Source organism: Lotus japonicus, chromosome 1 (genome assembly GCF_012489685.1).
Source record: "Lotus japonicus ecotype B-129 chromosome 1, LjGifu_v1.2".
In the NCBI taxonomy this organism is placed as follows: Eukaryota; Viridiplantae; Streptophyta; class Magnoliopsida; order Fabales; family Fabaceae; genus Lotus; species Lotus japonicus.
The window spans coordinates 111,517,163-111,539,013 of NC_080041.1; the positions used below are offsets into that span (position 1 = coordinate 111,517,163).

Below are 21,851 nucleotides of genomic sequence, written 5' to 3' on the forward strand. Positions count from 1 at the left end.
ATTCACACTCTAATACAATTTTCACATTCAATTTTTATCTTTTTTTTTAATCTTTAATCACACTAATCACATCTCTTAATTTCTTTTTTCTCCACTTTATTTCCAATTAAATGAGAGTGAATGAAACTTAATTATTTACCTACACTAAAAGAAAATCGTTTGAAAATAGAAGAAGTTATATATGTTTGGAAATGATAAATTACACCCGACTTCGTACTTTGAGGTTTCCCTCTATGATACAAAACTCCAAACATACTCAAATTTTACACTTAACATCATTCATTACTTATTACTATTGAATTTTGTTACTAGTTTTTTTCAACAAATTTTTTACAAATTTTGCTTCAAGGTTGAGTGAAATTCTTGCAAATTTATATCTACACAAGTGATTCTGTAGATAATTAGATCAATTTGCTCTCATTTTGTCTTTTACCATTTTTTGTAGTCTTTTTTTTCCCTTTTAACATGGCTTAATTAAGATTTACAAGTGAGACACACCCAATAATAGCTCAGCGTTTTTTTTATGAAATATGTGATGTTTAATCCCTTTATGTAGACCAACAAACACATAGATTAACCGATATGACTACAAGAGTCGTTCTATTTTAAGTAGATGTATCGGGTTCGAGTCTCAGTGACTTAAATTGTTGGGAAGAGCTTTTATAAATTAAATCTTTTATATAAATGTGGTACAACAATGATGTAACTCTTTTAACTATTAGCATTATATTCATGCTTATCAAAAAACTTACTATTAGCATTCATGTTAGTATTTTATGCAATTAATTGAACTCTTGTACTATTTAAACCTTCCTTCCTTCAACTTGAACTCTATCTTCAAGTTCACAGCAAAAAGAAGCTAGCGCCATGGTAGAGGATAGAAAAGTTGGGGTGGCAACTGACTTCTCCAAGAGCAGCAACAGTGCTCTCAAATGGGCCATTGAAAACATGGCTGATAAAGGTGACACGTTTTATATTATCCACGTCATGAGCGATGGATCCCGTACCAATATCTGGGCTAAATCTGGTTCTCGTGAGTTTTTTCTTTTCTAATTTGGGTTCTTGCAAATTTATCTCTCTATCCATTTATTTGCTATAGAAATAATAACATAAAACTTTTATGTTTTCTACTGAAAAATTTACACTTTTATGATAATTGGTGCTTGACTGTTTACCTTGAATTTACATTGGATTTGATTCTCTTTTGCAGCTCTTATTCCTTTGTCAATTTTAAGACAACCAGAGGCAATGAGCAACTATGGTGTGCAAACTGATCCTGAGGTTCTTGATATGCTTGACGCTGCTGCCGGACAAAAGGAGGTTGATTTTTTTTTTTAACTTTGATTTTTGCCATAATTATGTTTTCAGTCACTCTATTATCGAAATGTGATTTAGTTTTTGAATTAACTTTTAAATAAATATAATCTCTAAAATTTTGCGATGATCTTTAAATACCATGAACTCATGCCATAATTTTACATAAATATTTTTGTCATATTTAGTATTTTTTATTATAATTGGAAAATACCAAATGGTACGAAAAATATGTTCGAATCCAAAAGGCATTTCATAAAAACAGATTTCGCACCACATGCATAGGAAAAGTATAAGGTACTTCAATCCAAAATTAAGAGAACAAAGGAAAAGACAAACAAAAAGGAAAATAAGAGAAAAAGAGCAACAAAGAAAGAAAAGACAAAGAGCACAAGCCAAAGACTGGTACAAGCAAATGATAAAAACACGAGCAGTAGAAAATTTAACCTACTAAACCCAATAAGTGTTGAATTTTTTCTCATAAATTAATTGTTCGGAGGATTATTAAAAGTATACATTAGCAAAGCAAATTGTGTGAGAAGGAATCAACATTAAACTCATATAATATTGAAAGAGACCAATTTGACTAAACAAATTTAAAAAATAAAGAGATCTATTAACTAGAAAAAAATAGGAGAGATGAAAATCACACATAAACGAGACTAGGGCGGACCAAAAGTTAATATATAATTTTTTTCTTAAAGTTCTGTGTTCTGTTTCACATGTTTTGAGGTTATGTTTTTGTAGGTGAACTTTGTGGCAAAATTGTACTGGGGTGAAGCAAGACAGAAACTCATTGACTCTATTGAAGATCTAAAGCTGGACTCTCTGGTTATGGGAAGCAGAGGCCGTGGTTCAATCAAAAGGTGCGTATCTTTTTCACTTTTTTTTTTATCACATGTTTTTACTGTTCTTTGTCTTTGACATGGATTTTTTTGTGGTGTTGTAAAAAAAACAGGATATTAATGGGAAGTGTTAGCAACTTCTTGATGATACATGCTACATGTCCAGTAGCGATTGTTAGGGATTCAAGCAAGAGCAAGTAGATCACTATAAGGGAGCATTTATATATGTAATATATGATAATTTTCGTGCTTTATAGGGCCTGCATAATAAATAGTTATACATGGTATGTTGTGGCTTCAAAGTTAAGGGCTGAGTTCTTTTCAAAAAAAAAAAAAAAAAAAAAAAAGTTAAGGGCTGAGTTTACCACTTAAAATAATTGAGTTACTTTTCTACATTTCAGCTCTTCACTTATTTGAAGGAATAATGTATTGTCACTTTAGACCCAATAAAGAAACTTTAATAATGATATTGTCCTTGTGGGTTTTGGGTCAGAATCGATCATTGGAGTGTTTGGAGCGCTTTGTGTTGTTTTGCGATTTCTAGCAGATTTTTATGTTACCGTCATAGGCCTTTTCGTAATCAACCTTGAAAATAATCGGTGGGCGCTTCTTGGATTTGGCCTCATGAACTACCTCATTCACAACCACAACACTATCCAACATACTCCTGCCCGAATAAACGCAAACTGCCTCTCATCAATAATATTACCCAAAACAGATTTCAGTCTATTTGCAAGGAGTTTAGAGACCACTTTGTACATGCAACCAATAAGAGATATCGGCCTAAAATCAGTCGGACTTTGTGGAGAGCTCACCTTAGGAATTAAGTCAATGAAGGAAGCGTTACTCCCTTTAGGCCAAGCACCACGACTAGGGGCGGAGGCAAGAATTTCACAGAGGGGAGTAAGATCTAAATGAATATAAGGATTAAGATCTAAATGAATATAATTTGAAAGAAAATTTCAAATTTTATCAAATAAAGAATGTATAAAAAATAATATAAACATAACAAGAAAGAAGCAATAACCCAACGTAAGTAAACCTCCCTGTAGGATAACTCAAGTGGTAGGAGTTAGGGGACATATGAGTTGGGTAGGGGAGGTACATGGGTCGATTCCTAGCGGGTGCAATTTATCTTTCCAATGTACCAAAAAGAAGAAGTAATATTTTTTCTGCTTTAAATTTTAATAATTTTTTTTTTTACAATGTAATGAAATTTAATTGGATGATTATGTAAAATTTGTTCACACTAGGGATGGCAATGGGTCGGGTAGGGTGCGGGTTTTGCCAAACCCAAACCCAAAAACCCACACCCGCACCCGCACCCGCACCCGAACCCGAAATGGGTGGTGAACTTAAACCCACACCCGAACCCATTGGGTTTCGGGTTCACCCGACCCGTACCCACACCCGCACACAACCTCAAATAAACAGTTGAACTCGGAAACCCGACCTGAAAAAGACTGTGAAGAGAGCTATATTATGTAATGTAACATTGTAATTGCCATGTTACTGTTAAATTAATATGCAAGATGCTGCATATATTGTATTGCACAAGCAGAATACTTAGGTTTCACTTATACAGATCCGGGTTCGGGTAGGGTTCGGGTGCGGGTTTGGCCAAACCCAAACCCGAACCCGAAAGTGATCGGGTAAAACCCGAACCCGAACCCATTTAACTCGGGTTTTCACCCAAGAAATCGGGTCGGGTCGGGTGCCCATGGGTTCGGGCTTCTCTGCCATCCCTAGTTCACACATTCAACAACAAAGTGCAATTTAATATTCGTGTTGACTTACATAAAAAATCTTGTTGACTACTTTAGTTAACGCTGACGCAATCCCTTACATCATGGTCATACTTAATTATAAGCTTCCCTTATATAATAAAATAAAGCATTAAATCTGAATTTCTGATCAATGAGATACACTTCATAAAAAATCACTATTTTACTAAGCCATATTAGATTTTAAAAAAACTAATTACCACTTAATTAGAAACTCGATCGATCCCTCTCCTCATATCAGTCTTTCATCAAACACAGTTCCTCCCCCACAAATCATTATTTTGAATTAAGTATTTTTTTAAGTAATTAAAAAAATAACTTGATCTTTAGTTAATTTTCTTTTTAAGTGACTATTTTTTTCAATGCTTTTTTTACGTACTGATTATAATAAGATGTAAATAAAGTTAGGCACAAACTTATGTTCATTTCAATTTTTTAAAATTCTTTATTATATAATTTTAATTTTATGTGGCTCGATCGAGTATGTGTTACAAAACATAAAACATAATGATGTTTCAAAAAATTTATTTAAAAAATTTGTATACTGTGCGGGCTACTTATTAGTTAAAAGTAACATAGACACTCCATTTCCATTCAGATTAAAAGTAAAATAGAAAGAGAATAGGGAAATAAGTGATTGGATAAAAAATGCAAAGAAAGACAAAGAAAAAATAAATGAAAATGACACCAAAGCAAAAAGGATTGTGAATACCTAGTTATATAATCCACCCGAAAAAAACACGATGAGTGCTGTGCGAGAGAGTGGTCAAGGGTTGCAACACGGAACAGGTGAGTGTTTTTTATTTTATTTTATTAACTTCAAATGGATGTGGATAATTATTGGGAATTTGGTAGTTGGGAACTGATTTGGATGTTGATAATTGTTGGGAATTTAGTTAGAAGAATTCTGGGTGTTGAAATGGTACTTGTTGGGATTCATTTCAAAGCAAAGGGGATAATAGAAAGATAATAAGATGATGAAAAACTTGGTTTTTTTTTCTGTGCCCAAATCAAACGAACCAAGTCTCTATTTATAGAGAAAAAAAAATCATGAATTTTGGTAAATTTTTTAAATTTTTTTGAATGAAATAATTGAGTTGGAAAGAATAGGATAAAAGAAAATCGTCCGGACCAATCAAGCTGTGACACGCGTCCCACTGCAGGCCCTCTCTCTCTCCTCTCACGCGTGCGTGGCACGCGCCTGTCGGTGCCCAACCGACGCGTGCCACGCGTCCCACTACTGGACGCCCTGGGACCCACACGCTGCCAAGCCTGCAGCGTTACGCGCCTTGTCGGCGCGTGTGTGGCACGCGCCTGGCGGTCACCAACCAGGGCGTGCCACGTGTCTCCGAACGCAGGTTTCAGCTGTGTTGAATTTTTTCAACTCCTCTCTCCCCCTTTCAACTTTCAACACTTCACTTAAACACCATTATTTACCCCTTTCAACACTAAACACCCCCCTTTCAACACCATTAAAGATAGTCTAATGTTGGAGTGTCCTCTGTGTCAAAATTTTATACTACCTTCAGTCTTTTTTTATTTTTTCGTAAACATACTACCTTCAGTCCTATTTATACTAACTAAATAAAGTATTTATTTTGGTCTTTTTTATAAGAACTAAATTGAAGCTTGTGTCATTTTTTGACACTATTTCTCTTAATTTTGAACAAGTATAATATGTGTCTCATCGATTATATTCTCTCATCCACTCATTAAGATTAATTGCACTTTCTTATGTCACTTACACATAATATGACAAGGATAATTTTAGAAGTTTTTAACATTAATTTAGAACAAATTTACTATATTTAACTACTTTAACTTCTTTTTTAAACCTTTTGAGGTAATTCTTTTATTTTTATAAATAAGACCGGAGATAGTAGATTATAGTTGAGTACGATTTGTTGGTCTAATGTAGGTAATTTAATTTGTCGATATCTGACCCAAAATTCTTAAAAGTTTTTCTTTTTACACTGGAAATATAAATTACGTCATCCAGGGATTGATCCTAGACACCCTCACCCAACCCATATGTCCCGTAATTCTTACCACTTGAGCTATATCTAAAAGACTATTTTACGATGGTTATTTAAAAAAATCATAATTTACCTCTAAATAAACGCATGGCCTCCTTGTTTAGTCTTCAAAAATATTTTTATACTAAAGAGGTAAATTAAATTCTTTTAGGGATTGATCTCTAGATCTTCCCTAATCCATCTCGTGCAGTACTTGGTAAATAATCTTAAATTACAAAGAAATTAGAAAAAATAAATATGACATCATCTACCTATTTATCAAGAGAGAAAGTTTATGAAGAAATGTATAAAATGAAGGTGTGACATTTGTCGGAGTTGCTCATTTTTAGTTTGAAAAATAGTATATAATACACGATATAAGATAAGATAAGAGAAGATATGATAGAACTAGTACTTTGACCCGTGCGATGCACGGGGATATTCATTTTAGTTTTTTTTGTGTTGTTAAAATATTTTATGGATTAAAATAATTAAATTTAATCTAAATCTAAGAATTTTATTCATAAATTTCTATGTTTTTTTTTCATACCAAATGTTTGTTTTTGTTTTTTTTTGAGTTTCTATTTTTTATCTTTTGTACTTGTGACCCTTCGCACGAGGGTACTCTGTTTTGTTTATAGGATGAATTTTTTTAAAATTTGTGTTGTTTTTGTTATGTTTAATGTTTTTTTATAAATTAATAATTTTAAGTATAAAATATAAAGTTGATATTTTTTGGGGATGGACGCGTGTTTATTTATTTTGTAGAAGCGTAATAATTTTATTTTTTATTTATCTAAATGTTTTATTTATTTTTTATATAATAATTTATATTTTATTGCAAAAAAATTTGAAGTAACATATAACATTTGACGGGGGTAATTCATTTTTGTTTATAGTGTGAAAATTATGAATGTCAAAATTATTATTACCCGTGAATACACAAAAAAGAAAATCCATGATAGGTAAAATTACTCACACCCATGAATACACTTATTTATTTAATGAGTACTTTATGTGTGAGACCCAAGATTTTAAGCTTAGAATAAATTAGTGAAATTCCTTATTAACGAATAAGTTCGATGTATCGTGAAGGGAAACCTGAACAAGAGTTTATTGGATGAAATAAATTTATGAAGGAGAAGGTTCAGGAAAAGTTCAAGGATTGTATCAAAACCGATAAAAGTATAGCACGACTAACATTCGCCTAATCTTAGGTCAAAGACACTAGTAAATAGCTAATTTACACTTTAGGACGCGATGGAAACTAATTCCAAAAATCTTCAGAGAAATGTTAGAATTTCTCTTATTCGTCAGTAAACAAGTATTTCGATGCGAAACCCTGGAATGTACGAACGTCAAATTCCAATTCTCGGAAGTTTGCCGAAACGGAATCCCTGATAGTTCAAAAACCCTAAAATCGACGGACGATGAAGACTTTTTCTATTCGGAGCTTCAAATAAAGATTTCATCCGCGTACGCCCACTCTAATCGACGTTCCGAATCTTTCTTCAGAAGGAAGTTTCTGCATCCGAGGTCAAAAGCATAAAGTGCATAAAGTGCATTTTTAAGCCGGAAAACATTAAAAACAAGCCTCGAAAACCAAAAATCATACTGATATTTCTTTGGAGAATTAGAAGATTCAGCGGGAAGAATATCGTGTCTAAAATACGTTGGAATCAGTAGGAAAAATCGGAATCGCGAAATTCTCATTTTTCTGCATTTCCCATTTCCTATATATAGTATGAAAAATGAAAAAAAAAACAAAAAAATTCACAAACACACACACACGGCCGATGGGTGCAAGGAGGAAAAAGGAAGAAGTTGATTTTCGTCGTTTCTTGCCCGATTGCTTCACCGTTCGTTGCTAATCGAAGACATCGAGGTATAGTTACTATCCCTCACTTCTGATCGTCAGATCTGTCGACTTTTTCTATGTTTTTCTGAGCTCAAAGTTTGGAGCTTTTTGTAAAACTGTCCAAATAAGCTGATTTTGGTGTCTAAACTTAATGCCCACGTGCTCTAGAGCATGAATATCCAGTTGTTTTCGACTGAATCCTGTCGAATCGTCGCAGAGGTCAAGTTTTCTGAAAATACCCATTTTCTAACAGAGGTTCCGCTTTTTGGATCAAAAACTCTCGACTGAGCTTAGCTTCAGTAGGATTAGTTGTTATAAATGTCGTTAGGATCGAGCTCATCAAATTTGTTTTTCGAAATTCTGATTTTGAGTTTCCGAGCTAAAAATAATGACCAAAATACCCCTGCGACAATTTTCGACCCGATAATTTTTCTGAGAGTTTCCCTGGCCTAGATATCGCCTAAGAATACCTAGGGATTGATTTAGATCGAAGAAAAAGTTCGAAAACCCTATTTTCTATAGTGGCCGAAACCTATTTGCTTGGGTACCGTGTCCAAAAATAATTTTTGGGTCTCTATGACCTGAGCCATTGCGTAGCTTTTTCAATTGTGGAAATTTTGGCGCCGGTTTCGTGTCATTCCGAGTTCTGTAGCTCAAGTTATGCACGTTTTAGCGAATAAAGTGTTTTTGTACAAAACCTGAATCGAGTCAAAACTCATCCATTCGGGGGAAGCCCTTCCTTTCGTGCCTAAATGTTGTACTCTGAAGTTTCTTGAGCTTAGTCGAACATTAGTTAGGATTGTTTCGACTGTATCGACTTGTGTTGATTCATTATTGCTTTGTTTGCTCAAAGGTTCAATTGTGGAAACCTTGGGATTGACTGAACAAGCTTGTGAGGGAGACCTACACCGCGAGACTGGAACAACTCGAGGTTAGGACAACTTACTTACTAGCTATTTTTGTGTGTAGGCGTCGATAAATTCGACTTGAATGTATTGTGATCGTGAGTGGCAACTCACCGTTATTAGTTAATGACCTAGAGTCGACTTGTTCGACTTATTTGTTAAATTCTGCACAAATATTGCATGAACTGTTCTGAAAAATGTTTTCTAGAGGCTTCGACCGAGTGAACTTATATGAGACGTGTGTCTCCGTTTTCTGAGAGGCTTCGGCCGTTTACTGGTTTCTGTCTTATCGCTTTCTAGTGGACATGACAGGGTTATGTTTTGCAGCACTGCATTAATGTTTCATCGCTCAATAGAGCTTGATTTATTTGTGTTTAAGATTAAAATGTGCTGACTGTATTCGTGCATTTAATGCGACTTTCGGAGTGTGGATTACACTTATCTTCGTCATGGCAATGACGGGTTTGTTTTGGGAATGTTTGATAGGTCGAACCAAGGTTCGAGCCTTTATTGTTTTAGGAATCGAGACCTTCCCGGGGAATTATCTTGGGTTTATTGGGATCTATTACTTATAGAGTTTTGAAACAAACGAAATCAGAACTTGATTTGTAAATGAAATTCATAATACACTAATCAAAGATAGAACACATTTTAAATAATGATGATAACCTCTTGGAAAAGACTTAGGATGTGAAAATGGTTTGGAAAACGGGAAGGGTCGACAATCTAAGTGTGAGGAAAACTTTGAGTGCGATAGCACCTTTTGTTTCTTTAGTGGTTTATCTAGCCATCCAAAGGATGAGCCTGGGATGATTGGAAAGTCCCCAAGTGCGAGTGCACCATCTTTGCTCATTGAGCAGCCTTTCGGCCATCGAGCTGATGAGCCTGAGTAAATTGAAAAGTCACTGAGTGCGAGCAGCATTCTCCTTGTTCGTTGAACAGTCTATTCGACCATCGAGCTGGTGAGTCAAAGTAACTTGAAAAGTCACTGAATGCCAGATGCATTCTTTTGCTCGTTGAGCAGTTTGTTTGGCCATCGTGACGGTGAGCCCAAGTGACTAGTAAAGTTACCAAATGCGATTAGCACTTCTTTGTTTACCTTAGAGTATTGTAGAGACAATGTACTCTAGCTAGACACGCGTGCCTTGGTGAGGACGATTCGTTGTTTGGCTAACCATATTGCATTCATGCATACATTTCTTGGAAAGTGTGCTGCTTTCCGAAGGACGATCTCAGATCGGACTTCAACGGAGCTTGATGCCCCAAATGGAGCTAGCTGCTTCACAAGAGCGTGCTGCTTCCCAGGAGCGTGCTGCTTCATAAAAGCGAGATGCTTTAGCGAAGCGAGGTGCTTGGCTTGTCCCATCCATCGAGATGGTGACATTTTATCCGGATCATCTTTTGAGCATGACATTGCACTGGCACGCCATGCACCTAACCATACTTGTGAATGTTATTGTGATTTGTTGTTGATAAACATCGTTATATATATCTTGATGATTTTATGTTGATAAACATGCTATGTATCAACCTTAGGGTAGGCAATACATGACTTATACGTATATATACAACATATATATATACCCCCTTTAACACATGTTGTTTGTATTATCTATTTTATTCCGTGAGTTGACCCTAGCGCCTTGGCTTTGTGTGTATGTTTGTGTTTGGGCGGTCGGCCTGCTGCCAGGCGTCCGTCAGCCGGTTCATGATGATTCGTTGTGCGGGAAAGATCCGGAGCGTAATGACTATTACTAAAGCTTTCGACGAGGACCCGGACTTCAGGCCTGATCGAGGAAGGGTCGATGAAAGTAGTGTGGGTCATGGGTGGTTAGAGTCTTTGAGATGGTTGTTAGAGTCATAGCTCTGATTGTCATTCCTTATTTTGGGGCAGGGCAGGTCCCCGACTATTAGCTTTTCATGTGATTCCCTTCCATGAGGATCACAGGGAGTTTGTCGGACGTAGGAAGTCTTTTGAGGCCGTTTTGGGCCGACTTACTTTCGTTGGAGGACTGTACTCATAATACTTAACCTTTGTTTTAGTTTGTACATATTTGCCCACGGACACTACATTTTCGTCACTGGAGGTCACTCGTGACGATGTTTAGTTGCAGCGAGGGCTGTGCTTGTATTGTATATTAATCGCTGTTAATCGCGATTGGGTTGAGTCTTTATTTCGACAAGTCTTTTTATTTAAACAAAACAAAAAAAATACCTGCTTTTTCCGCTTTATTTTATTTTGAGTTACTAAAGTGACGCCACCGAAATCGGGGTGTTACATTATGTATATGTTTGTTATTAGAGTGACTACGGATATACATATATTCGTACTCATGCACACCTAATATCTAATATGCCCATCCAATACATATAATAAAATCTTCTAAATCTTGTAAGTAATTAATAATTCAATAAATATATGTATAAGTTTTTTTGAACGAAAATATATGTATAAGTTAAAAAAATGAGTAATTTTAGTTTTTAATGTTAGAGCTAAGGGGTTGTCTAAATGACCCAATAAAAGTTTGGATTAAATAATTCATCATCAAATCACATTAGAGATAAGTGAGTTGGAATTATATATTTTTTTATTGACCCTTAAAAGTCGTCGATAATGTAGTTTCACCGCAAAAAACTGATGATCAAAAAGCTGTAGGTTTTGGCCTTGTTAGAAAATAATTTATAAAATTTAATTTCAAGTACTCTTACAAATGTAATTTTAAATTAATAAAATACATAAAATAAAAATTGATAAATTCTTTATGAAATTATGACTTTAAAACTTTTTACGGCCAAAACCTAATTGGAGAGTCTGTAGCATGTTAGAACATAAGGAGATAAATTTGTGAAAGCTGAATATGGATGCCCATACTTTTTAGTAGACATAGCAGGGGTTAGGAAAAAAGAGGATTAAATAGTCAATTCAAATAATTTTCAAATACAACCTGAAATTCTGAACCTATAATGACTATACATTTCACTGCAATGGCTACATACTGGAAACCCTTTAGAAGAAAGGTTTCTTCGTGTCAAATCTTTAGAGAAAATGCTTTTCAGGTGAACCATATGAACATTAACACAATTTTGAAAGCCGAACTTCTGAAGTAAGTCTAGAGATTCCCCATCTACAATTGTCTTTTTAAAAGTTTCATTTGTAGCTTGCCAAACAAAAGAAGATATGGATGGGGAAATTAAGTCAATAGAATTTACAATGATGACCTTCACAGCTGCAAGATCAGTTGTGTATTTGAAACGCAGGGATAAAATGTTGGGGTTGATTGCAATGTAAGTTCCACATTGCTAATGAAGGAGAAAAAAGATCAAGTTATGCATCTTGGAGAAGTCTCACATCGCTTAGATTAGTGAGGGGTGGGAGAGTCCAAGACTATATATAGGGATCTCAAGCTCCTTGTTTCAACACACCAAAACACCAAGATGTAGCACCTGAAAACACTTTAAGTTTATATTTGTGTTTTCTTTTTCTCTTATGCTCTTGTTTTAGAGCATTGTGAGATGTAGTTCAAATATTTACTTTGGAGAGTGTGGGTGTACTGGGGTTATGAGGTGGTTGAGAGTGAAGTCTATGTGTTGTAATAATTTTCACATAGTGTTTATTCTCTGGTTATCGGTTTTGACAACGGTCGTGGTTTTTCTCCGGTTTTGGAGTTTCCACGTTATATTCTTGTGTTGTTGATTGCGCTCCTGGTTTTACTTTACTTCTTCAGCTGTGTTATTTCCTAACATAAAACTCTTGATTTGAAGAAGCCAAGAATAGAAAGTCAACAAAAAGAAACTTGAGAGAAGACACTCCGAGGAAAAAAATATAGAGCCGCCTTAATGGAGAGAAGATGCACATGAGACCAAAGCTTAAAAGGGAAATAGATGAGGGAGCTGGTAGTGAGAAATTTAGGAAGTGTTGATAAAGCTTCTTTGAGGAGAATCATAGGTGAGACTTTCTCCAAGGTTCCTGGTCTTTCATCGGCATCACCGCTTATCCACCAACCCAACCTCGTTATGCATCAAGACCATGCCCACTCTGCACATAAATAGACTATAAGAATTACTTAAATAGACTGCAATTCCTAACAAATAGATGCTATAGAGCAGATACTGACCTTCTCTGCCGTGAGCTCAATAACAGTTTTACATCCCCCAACAATCAATGACGAACTTGCAAATTTTATTTTTATATTTTCTGCCAGTAAAAAGAATCCCCATCAGTTAAAGAAAATAGTTAAATGGAAAGTATTTCACACATCATAGTCCAAAGCAGGAAATATCAGTTTATTAAAGATTGAAATACGCAATATCCCTCTACTCATCCACAACATCCCTAATATTAACATCAATGAAGAAAAAGTGCTGCGAACACCAATTTTAATCATCCAAGTCTTACAGGAAAGTGAATAATATAGATTTACACAGAAATGGAAAGATAGCATCAAAACATGTATATGTTCTTGTTCCCCTTATGTATGTTTCACAGTATCTCCTTCCGGGCTCATTTGTAAATATTAATATAGGATAAGATCATAGGATTTATAAAGAGGCTGATGAACTTCTTGCCTCCATCTTGGTAGATTTCAAAGCAACCCGTCTTAAAATTTAAAAATATTCTAAAGACATAGTCTCGCCGTAAATGCAAAATGATGCCCTCAAATATTCCATTTGATTGCTTAGGTGAATATAAATTATGATTATCAAACAATACATTAATTAACACATAGAATACCTTTTTAGGATTCACCAGAGCTTTTTTCACTTGAAGGTACTCCATTTATTGAAGTGTAATTCATAACCAATACACAACACCTCAATTAAAAATACTAAATAGACATAAAGCTAACGCTTAGTGGTTACATAACAAATAATGATGACCCTTAAACACACTTAATGTTCCTTAATGCATAATAATTCATGACTATTCATTTTTGTAACTGCGAAACCTACATTTTATAATTAAAAGTGACTTTATTTCTAACCGTAACTCCCGCTTAAGAGGTTAAATTTAGTAATCAAGAAAGAAGAGAAAAAAAAAGAGCTAATTTTCTAAATTCTTACACTTATATCTAACTAGGATCATAGCCCGTTTCCGTGCAATGCACGGACAAGCGATTCTATGTTTTATGATTTTTAATTCTATAATTTTATAAAATGAATAGATGAATTTACATACAATTAGTAATAATTTGTAATCTAAGCAATTATTTAAAATAAAAAAACTTTATTATTAACTTTGTCAATAGATAGGTGACAATAAACCGATAATTAACTTTAGTGTATACGAAACCCATGTACGTATGGAGTTCTTACAATTTTATTATAATTATTATACAATATTTGTTGATAATGCACAAATGATAAAATGATAAGTTAAGCGGTATTTTAATATACAACAAACACAACTAAACTGTTTAATTGTTTATAGTTAATAAGACAAATTACATATTATAAACATTTTATCAGTCATCCTATACATTGGCGCTACCTTCAACCATATTATCCACTTGTAACAAAAAAAAAGTTATTTGATTGAATTGTTGACATATAGATAAATTAAATGAAATGTAATTAATAGATAATAGAGATAGTAGAGCAAGTATTACCCAAAAAAAAAAGAGATAGTAGAGCAATTATTAATTGTAACTTTGTACGAATGATCCTTGGCAAGTCACTTGATAAACACACATCACAATAAGAAATATAAAGTAAGTTATGAGGAAGAAAAATAAGCGTAAAGAAACATTAAAAATTGAGTAATTTACCTTACAAAAATAGAGTAAATTGTGTTAATTTTGTTTTTTTGAAAATTGAATAAGTTACCTTAAAAAAATAGAGTAAAATGTGTTAAAACTTTTTTTTGAATCGGGTCCAAGAAAGATAGATCGTATCTTGTGCTGAATACATCTGTATAATATTAGGCTTCAGGTTCTTTCATGAGTAATACATCTTTTTAATATTAGTATATCGACCGTCAAAAAAAATATTAGTATATCACACTATTCAATATATATATTCATGATTTTCCGATGTATCAAAAAAAAAATTCATGGCTTATGAAAAAAACACACTCCCTTTTATTAGTTTTATAACTCCTACTAATAAGTGGTAAAAAAGTATATTATTATTATGATAGGGGGATAAAAGGTGCAAGGGAAGAGATTTAAAAGAATTGATAAATGAATCTCATTGATGACCAGAATATGTACGATTCTCATTTATATTGAGAGTAAAAATGAAAGGCAATAAATAACCCATGAGATATTTTTTAACCTCTAAGCCATGCAAGACACCAGCATACTTGACCAGCCCATCAACTTTGTTACCAAAATAAACTTCCATGATCTTTTCAAAAGCATGCAGAATTAGCAAACTGTCTGAACCCACTTGGTGACTCTTCCCAACAACCCTCTTGACATCCATTGTCTTACTTTGTTTCCAACATACATTCTCAATCTTAAACAAATAATGGAAACCGTAAAACATACTTTTGGGCAACCCACCATAAATAGATACTTAATATAAGTACAAATAGATACTAAATAGCATAAAGGAGCAAGGCATATGCATCTTTTACAATGGTGAATGGTTGAATGCTATTTCAAAGAGAAAATAAAAATCCATGAACAATGACATTTTAAACAATGCAGATGAGCATAAAGGGTTAATCTAGATTTTGGCCGATTCATCCGTTTAAACATCTCTTATTGTGCATATGTCACCATCTAGAACCTCATGTGTAATAAAGAATCAGCACTTGATAAAACATAGGGCTCGTCCACAGTAAAAATACACATGGTTGATGAGAAGAGGAATAGTCCAAGACATGGTTCAGATTTTAACATATGGAAAATAAAGAGTTTGGGCAATGGTGTATGAACACAAGTCCTGCAAATAATGTATAAAGTTAGCATCAGAATTACAAACTAATAATAAAAAAACCACGTAATTAGGGGCTTACCTGATAAAAGATAAACTTTATCTCATCCATCCGGGATCTGGATTCACTGCATTCAGTACTCACTGCAGTCACTTGATTCAGCCAGTCTCTCCACCATTTGGTTTATCTAAAAGCTTGAATAGTGTCAATTCATATATTCCCCACTGAAGCACTATCGTGTGCAAAACACAGAATCGGTAAAATCACTTACCCAAAAGTGCAACATGCTGTCATATATTAGGATTTTAGAAATGAATTATGTAGTGAAATGGAAACAGAAATGAAAGCCATGAGTAGAGCAAGTTAATATGTCAAAAAGATCAATTATCTCTTACTCGTGGATTTGAATTATGTCCTTATTATTTCTATCATTTATAAATTAATTATGTTATCTAGTTCACCGTACAACTTCGATGGTTTTTTTCAATGTTTATGGGAACCACAAAGAACCAGGCTCAGCTCCCACAACAATGAAAATTGCAAGTTCTGACTTGTTTAGTCATTCAAAAGACACCTAAGAAACAATTCATGCACACACTCAAATTAAAGTAAAATCAATTGTCCTTTTCTATGACAAAGATCTGAAATGCTTGACATCTAACTCCGAAAGCCAGATAAAAGATACAATGGAGCAATCATAATGGAGAAATAACTTAAAATGAATGACAAAATCCCGTTGAAGTCCATCCCACTTCCATATCAGACCCAAATTCTTCCCTAAAATTAAAGTAAAACTAATTTCAAAGCTAAAACGAAATGAATTCTTACATATCAAAGAAGGATGACACCCTTGAATCAAAGTTCTGTCCAAAATTCAAGCAGCCCAAAATTCAAACAGGTAGTTGTGAAATAGAAATAAACCTTCATCATTTCATTTTTATGATCATCGTTTGTTTCTCATGTGAAAGGAGATCTATAATAACACCTATAATAAAATCTGATAGGAGAAAAAATAAGGTCAAAGCAGTAAATTAATTTCAGGTTGATTTGAACTTAACTTTTGATCACCTTGATTAAAAAACTGGTAGAAACATGCTGGGGAAAAGCATAAAATTAAACTACTGCTATAGCAAAAATTCACCTCAAAGCCTTCTATGACCAAAGCCCTGCATCTGCACATTACGTCTGAAAACAATTAGTCTAGAAATAATCAGATTAATGAGTGGTCTGGGATGTGCAAGACAAGAAAACAATGAGACTGCTAAGAATATGTGATTTCTGCAAAATAATCACCTCCCACTTGAACACAGAAGAGAGGCCAGATTGATAACTCCCCACATGGGTGCATCATTCTGCAGGAAATATTTTGCAAGTTAGAATTAGCAAGCTTGTCATCTATTCTTCTGGTATTTTTACTTCAATTCAGCATTATTTATTAGAAATATAAAGTCTGTTATATTTTTTTTTGGGAATCAGAAGAAATTGGCAAATACCAATATGAGCACAAACTATGAATATGAAAGTTCAGTGGGTTCCGTTCCTTTCTGATAAAGCAAATAAGGAAAAACAAACTATGTATAATCACTATGGATATACATGCATCTTTTAAGGTAAATGTCAGTTTAAAAAGCATCACAGACTTGTCTATAGTTTAAGTTTGTTTAGATACAAAGATTATGTGCATCTCTCAACTTCCTCACCTCTGCACTATTCATAGCTGAACTGCAGTGCAGGAAAACACTAAACAGGTACAGGATTTTGTTGGAGTGCTTCCTTACAAAGTCCGTTATATACTATCAACAAAGAAAATCAAACACCATTGTAAGAGTAAACATTAGTCATCTAAAATCAAATAACATACTAAGATGTATCTATCCATCCACCCAATCCACTTACCAATATAACAACATCAAAAGCTTCTCGATAGCAGCTAAGTGAGTTTTCAATGTTGTGATTCCTGCAAAAATAATTTTATGAGGTTGAGAAGCTACATTATAAGTTTCTGATACCTGCTAATTTATGCAGAAGTAAAAGAATTAGAGCTCAAATCATTAACTCGTGAACCTTATTACTCATACAAGCAAACATGGAAACTGAACATGAAGAATATGAAGGTTTAAAAATCGAGGAGGGTTGTGGGAATATTTATAGCCAACTTGATTTGAAGAAACACACAGAAGATAAATATATGGAAGATGAATCAAAAGTAAGAAAAAATCAAAGAAAATCAGTATCATTTAAATCGATTTAGATTTCTTACTGACCCAAGGATTGCTCACCCACGATTTGCTCCTTGGGAATGCACTCAGATCTGGAATTTAGAAAGAAGGACGGACACACAACAGTGAATAACTCAAAAATAAACAATAGCAAGGCTAAACCTATCAACAAAAAACCCAAATGAGGAGTTGAAGGTGATATTACAGCCGTAAACGCCATCAGTAAGATTGGTGGAAAGACCAATTCTCAGATATGTAGAGAAATAGCAACAGGAAGAATGAAAAGCAGGGACGCATATCCAACAAACTAAGGCAGTATTTATAGACAATTGGAAAGGGAAAACCAGTGACAATTGAATGGAACAAACAAACAGGCTGGAAATACCAACCCCTTGTACTGACCTGACATCAGGGAAAGCTCCCACACCTGACAACACTCGTTCTCAATGATGATCTATCCTGCCAGCCATCATAGCTTCCTTTTCCTTCCACCGTCTTCTCTTCTCCTTCTGTTGTGCTTCTGACCTAACAATCCATGGTGACGAAATTTCGTATTTTCCATCATCATCATCTCTTCTCCTTCTCCTTGCTTTCTCCTTTATCCAATGTCAAATCTCCATCAAATTCCAACCTAACTCAATCTACCATCCTCATGTGCACTGTGCAGACGTCGGCTGTCAGAACTCAGAACACAGGCTGGCACGAAGAAGGAGATGTCACGGTGACGGGATTTTTCATCAATCGTGATCCATGAAAACAGTAAAACCCAAAATTTGTTCTTTCCCCTTAAGAAAACTACTCTACCCTCCTTCCTTGAAACTTCATCATCTTCTCACTTCTGCAATATCCAACCACTCATACACCTAGTGAGTCTGATTGAATGAACTGATCCAACGTAGTGAGTCTGCACGCGACTTCTCCTTCCACAACGCCAGCACTGAGGTCATGGAGAGGAAGAATTGGGGGAAAAAGGGGAAATAAGAAACCAGTGGAATAGCAAAACATGAATGGCCAAGATTGAAATAGCAAAACATGAGTAAATAAATGGACGGTCCAGATGAAAACTTCTCTTATGAATAGTGAATTCATGACTCTCTTTTAAGATGTAGTAGATTATGAGCCTCGAATTTACCCTGGCCAGAGAGAAGAATTCTGATTGTTCTCCTTAGTTTTTCTCAAAGAAACCAATAAAATATCAAAAGAAACAAACACAAATCACCCAAAACTTTGAAATCCAAAAGCTCATACATAGATTACAAAACCACTTAGCAACTATGACAATGATGATAATAATAACTCATTGATCAATTAAGCAGAAAAATGAAGAAGACAAACTAAAATAGTACATGAAACAAAAGCAGAAAAAGTTTCAAACTGTAAGAGAGGAAGATAAGAAAGTTCGCTGACCTTGTTCCCATTCAAACAAGAGTAAAATTATAACACCTTGACTACATGAGCCTTCAATGTTTTTACCAATTGAAGGTAAAAGTTGTCTATCAGCAAGAGTGCAAATTATAACAGGATATCAATACGTAAAAAAGGTTGAATAAACCTCACTGAAAGGTGATGTTGTTTGAGGTAGGGTGTGTTATCATCTCTATGCCATCCAATGCTCTTCTCCTCTGGTCCAGAAAATCCATAATCATACAAAAGAGTATCAAAGAGATGGTAAAAAATGCTAGTAACAGAAGCCAAACATTGGATTAGAGTGAGGCAACCAACCTGATTGAACTGGTCAATTCATCAAACAGCTCATACTCACATTTTGAAAACTCCGCTAGCCTGTCTTTCAACCTTTCTGACACTCAATTTGTAAAATAAATAGATAAAGCAAACAAAACATAGTCTAGAGGGGTAGCTAACAGATTCAGAACAGAGAAAAAAAAACAAATAAAGAATCTGAGGACAGTAAATTCGAGAAGAAACCCTTACCACAGATTAGTGAAGCCGCAAATCTGCCAAGAAGAAAATAATGTGAAGCCGCAAAGGGCCGCGATTTAAACCAAGGCTTCAACCCAGAGCAGAGTAAGAAGAGCAGATACACAAATAGGGATAAAATAGAGGAGAAGAAGATTTTTATGACCTGCTGTGCGAATCTCGCAGTCGATTCCGCAGTTCCTAATGGACGGGACAGATTCCTCAGTTCGCCATCCACCTATCTCCCCTACCTCGCACGCCGCCGGAGCCCGCCCCTCAGGGTCTTCACCTCGTCGCCGATGCCGATGCCGCTGCGGAAAAAAACGACAGCCACAACTTTGGGGGTTAAAGAGAGGGCCTTGCGATGTAATGGGGAGAGGAATCCCTGGCCTCAACATCGCAAACAAAGAAACAGAAGAGGGAGAGAGGCAAAGAGAGTGAAGATGGAACGGAAGACATGAAAGGGAGATTAAAAGCCCTGGAAGAATGAAAACGGATGAAAAAGGAGAAACCAAAACATGGAGGCGTTTACTATGGACCACTTTTTTGTGGTCTATAGTTGCATCACCTCCCTTTTGACCTGCTATTGCAGGTTTTCCGGTTTTTAAAAAAAAATAAAAATACATATTTATTAATCACAAAAATTAATTAATTTGTGATATTTATTAATTAGTTTTAACCTCTTCTTCTTCATGACCAAACCTTCAATTTTTTCTTGGCACCACCACCGGCGAAGGGCGGCGATGTCGCTAGAGAAGAATCGAGGGCTGGTACCTCTTCTCCTCGTGGTGGGGATCATCGTGGTGGTGTTGGTTTCTTCAAAGGCCAAAAGAATCGGCTGGAAAAGCCATTTACAGGAGGCGGTGGTGGCGGCCGGCGGTGGTGGAACGACGATCTGACTTGGGAGTTTTGTTGCGGAGGGCGAGGGGAGCATTATGGTGGTGGTGGTTCCTTCATATGACTCGTGGTTTGACCGGGATCGGAGAAAGAAAGTCGCGGTGGTGGTGGATGAAACAAGGCCTGCAACAACCAGATCTTAAGAAGAAGAAGCCATAAACTTGGTGGTGGTGCGGGTTATGGGTATTTTGATGATGATTATGGGTTTGATTGCTGGGATTTGGTGATTTATTGGGGCTAGTCATTTGAGCTTAGAAACTTTCCGTCAGACAATGTTCGTTCAATCTCCACTCTCTCTCTCTGTAAAGTTCAAACCTTTCTGTCTACAATTTCTGATTTCAAAGTTACCCATTTCCTCTTTTGGTCTCTCCCATATTGTTTAGGAAGCTCAGAAATTGATTAGAAGGAAGTGACGGACCCAGGTGGTCTTCGCATCTTGAAGGTCTCGGTTTTAGATCTAGTTTTCTGCACAACAAGAAGGTGGATCCCAACAAAACCCCCAAATTCGGTATGGGTTACTACAGAAAATTCACCTTCTTCTTGAAGCTTTTCTGCACAAATCTTAGATATGGTTTCCATCTTCGTTGAATTTTCCTTCCTCTGCACTTTCCTTCATCGAATCATCGTCATATTGCTTCGATTGGGATGCTTATGCTACTGTTTCCTTATAGTACAATTAGTTAATTGAATTGCAGCAAGTAGTAGAAAACTACGCGAGGAATTGGTTGTCTCTGAGGAAAATTATGTTATTATCCTACAATAATAAAACAATCCATCATCCTCTTGCATTTGTCTTGTTTCAGAGGGAGGTGTCAAAGCTTGCAGCCTTCGATTTGTTGTTTGATTCAATAGTTAGTAGTAGTATAGTGTGATTGATAGTGTTTACTGTTTAGGATCTGCTAATTGAGGATTAATGTGTTTGACCATTTAGGTTAAAAGCTAATTCAATTAATCTAATAATTAATTAAAGGTTAAGAAAATATGTTTTTTTGATTTTTTTAAAAAAAACCTGTTATTCTAGGTCTAAAGGGGGTGGTGTAATTTTGCACCACACAAAAGTGGTCCATAATAAATTTTTCCCCAAAACATCAGTGAAATAAAGAAGGAGATTGCTGGAGGATTTCGATGGCGAAGATTTGATCCATAAATAATAACTTATTGTGAATCAATGGCTGACATTCAATCCAAGTGAAATAAAAGGGACTTTTACCAAAATA

The 21,851-nt window shown here is 35.1% G+C and overlaps 2 protein-coding genes across 30 annotated transcripts; one reads left to right on the forward strand and one right to left on the reverse strand.

The window, feature by feature from the left end:
• The first annotated feature begins 809 nt into the window (after window positions 1-809).
• On the forward strand, window positions 810-2,623 carry LOC130732436 (universal stress protein PHOS34-like). The gene is made up of 4 exons (XM_057584484.1): window positions 810-1,033; window positions 1,211-1,320; window positions 2,062-2,180; window positions 2,273-2,623. The coding sequence occupies exons 1-4, from the start codon at window positions 868-870 to the stop codon at window positions 2,358-2,360; spliced, it is 483 nt and encodes a 160-aa protein (XP_057440467.1). The 5' UTR covers window positions 810-867; the 3' UTR covers window positions 2,361-2,623.
• Window positions 2,624-15,209: 12,586 nt separating this feature from the next.
• LOC130729246 (uncharacterized) lies at window positions 15,210-20,265 on the reverse strand. Of its 29 annotated transcripts, none has more exons than XR_009015926.1 (9): window positions 19,904-20,257; window positions 19,753-19,775; window positions 19,543-19,614; window positions 17,498-19,442; window positions 17,302-17,394; window positions 16,895-16,953; window positions 16,743-16,773; window positions 15,683-15,788; window positions 15,210-15,609 (listed from the first exon to the last, which is right to left on the reverse strand). XR_009015926.1 is itself a non-coding variant. In XM_057580927.1 (9 exons), exons 2-8 carry the CDS (start codon window positions 19,413-19,415, stop codon window positions 15,789-15,791), a joined length of 324 nt encoding a protein of 107 aa, XP_057436910.1. In that variant the 5' UTR covers window positions 19,416-19,442; window positions 19,543-20,265; the 3' UTR covers window positions 15,210-15,609; window positions 15,683-15,788. The 29 variants fall into 29 exon arrangements, 9 of the variants coding, with proteins under 9 accessions (XP_057436910.1, XP_057436914.1, XP_057436911.1 ...); XR_009015923.1 differs by having other exon boundaries at window positions 19,543-19,618; XR_009015928.1 differs by having other exon boundaries at window positions 19,543-19,624.
• Window positions 20,266-21,851: the final 1,586 nt, after the last annotated feature.

Coding starts and splice junctions, on each gene's coding strand:
- LOC130732436 (XM_057584484.1), top strand. CDS start 868: ATGGTAGAGGATAGAAAAGTTGGGGTGGCAACTGACTTCTCCAAGAGC. Junction 1,321..2,061: donor CTGCTGCCGGACAAAAGGAG/GTTGATTTTTTT, acceptor ATGTTTTTGTAG/GTGAACTTTGTGGCAAAATT. Junction 2,181..2,272: donor GGCCGTGGTTCAATCAAAAG/GTGCGTATCTTT, acceptor TAAAAAAAACAG/GATATTAATGGGAAGTGTTA.
- LOC130729246 (XM_057580924.1), bottom strand. CDS start 19,415: ATGATAACACACCCTACCTCAAACAACATCACCTTTCA. Junction 16,774..16,894: donor CTTCTGTGTTCAAGTGGGAG/GTGATTATTTTG, acceptor CGTAATGTGCAG/ATGCAGGGCTTTGGTCATAG. Junction 15,789..16,742: donor TGGTCATAGAAGGCTTTGAG/GTGAATTTTTGC, acceptor TCAAGCTTTTAG/ATAAACCAAATGGTGGAGAG.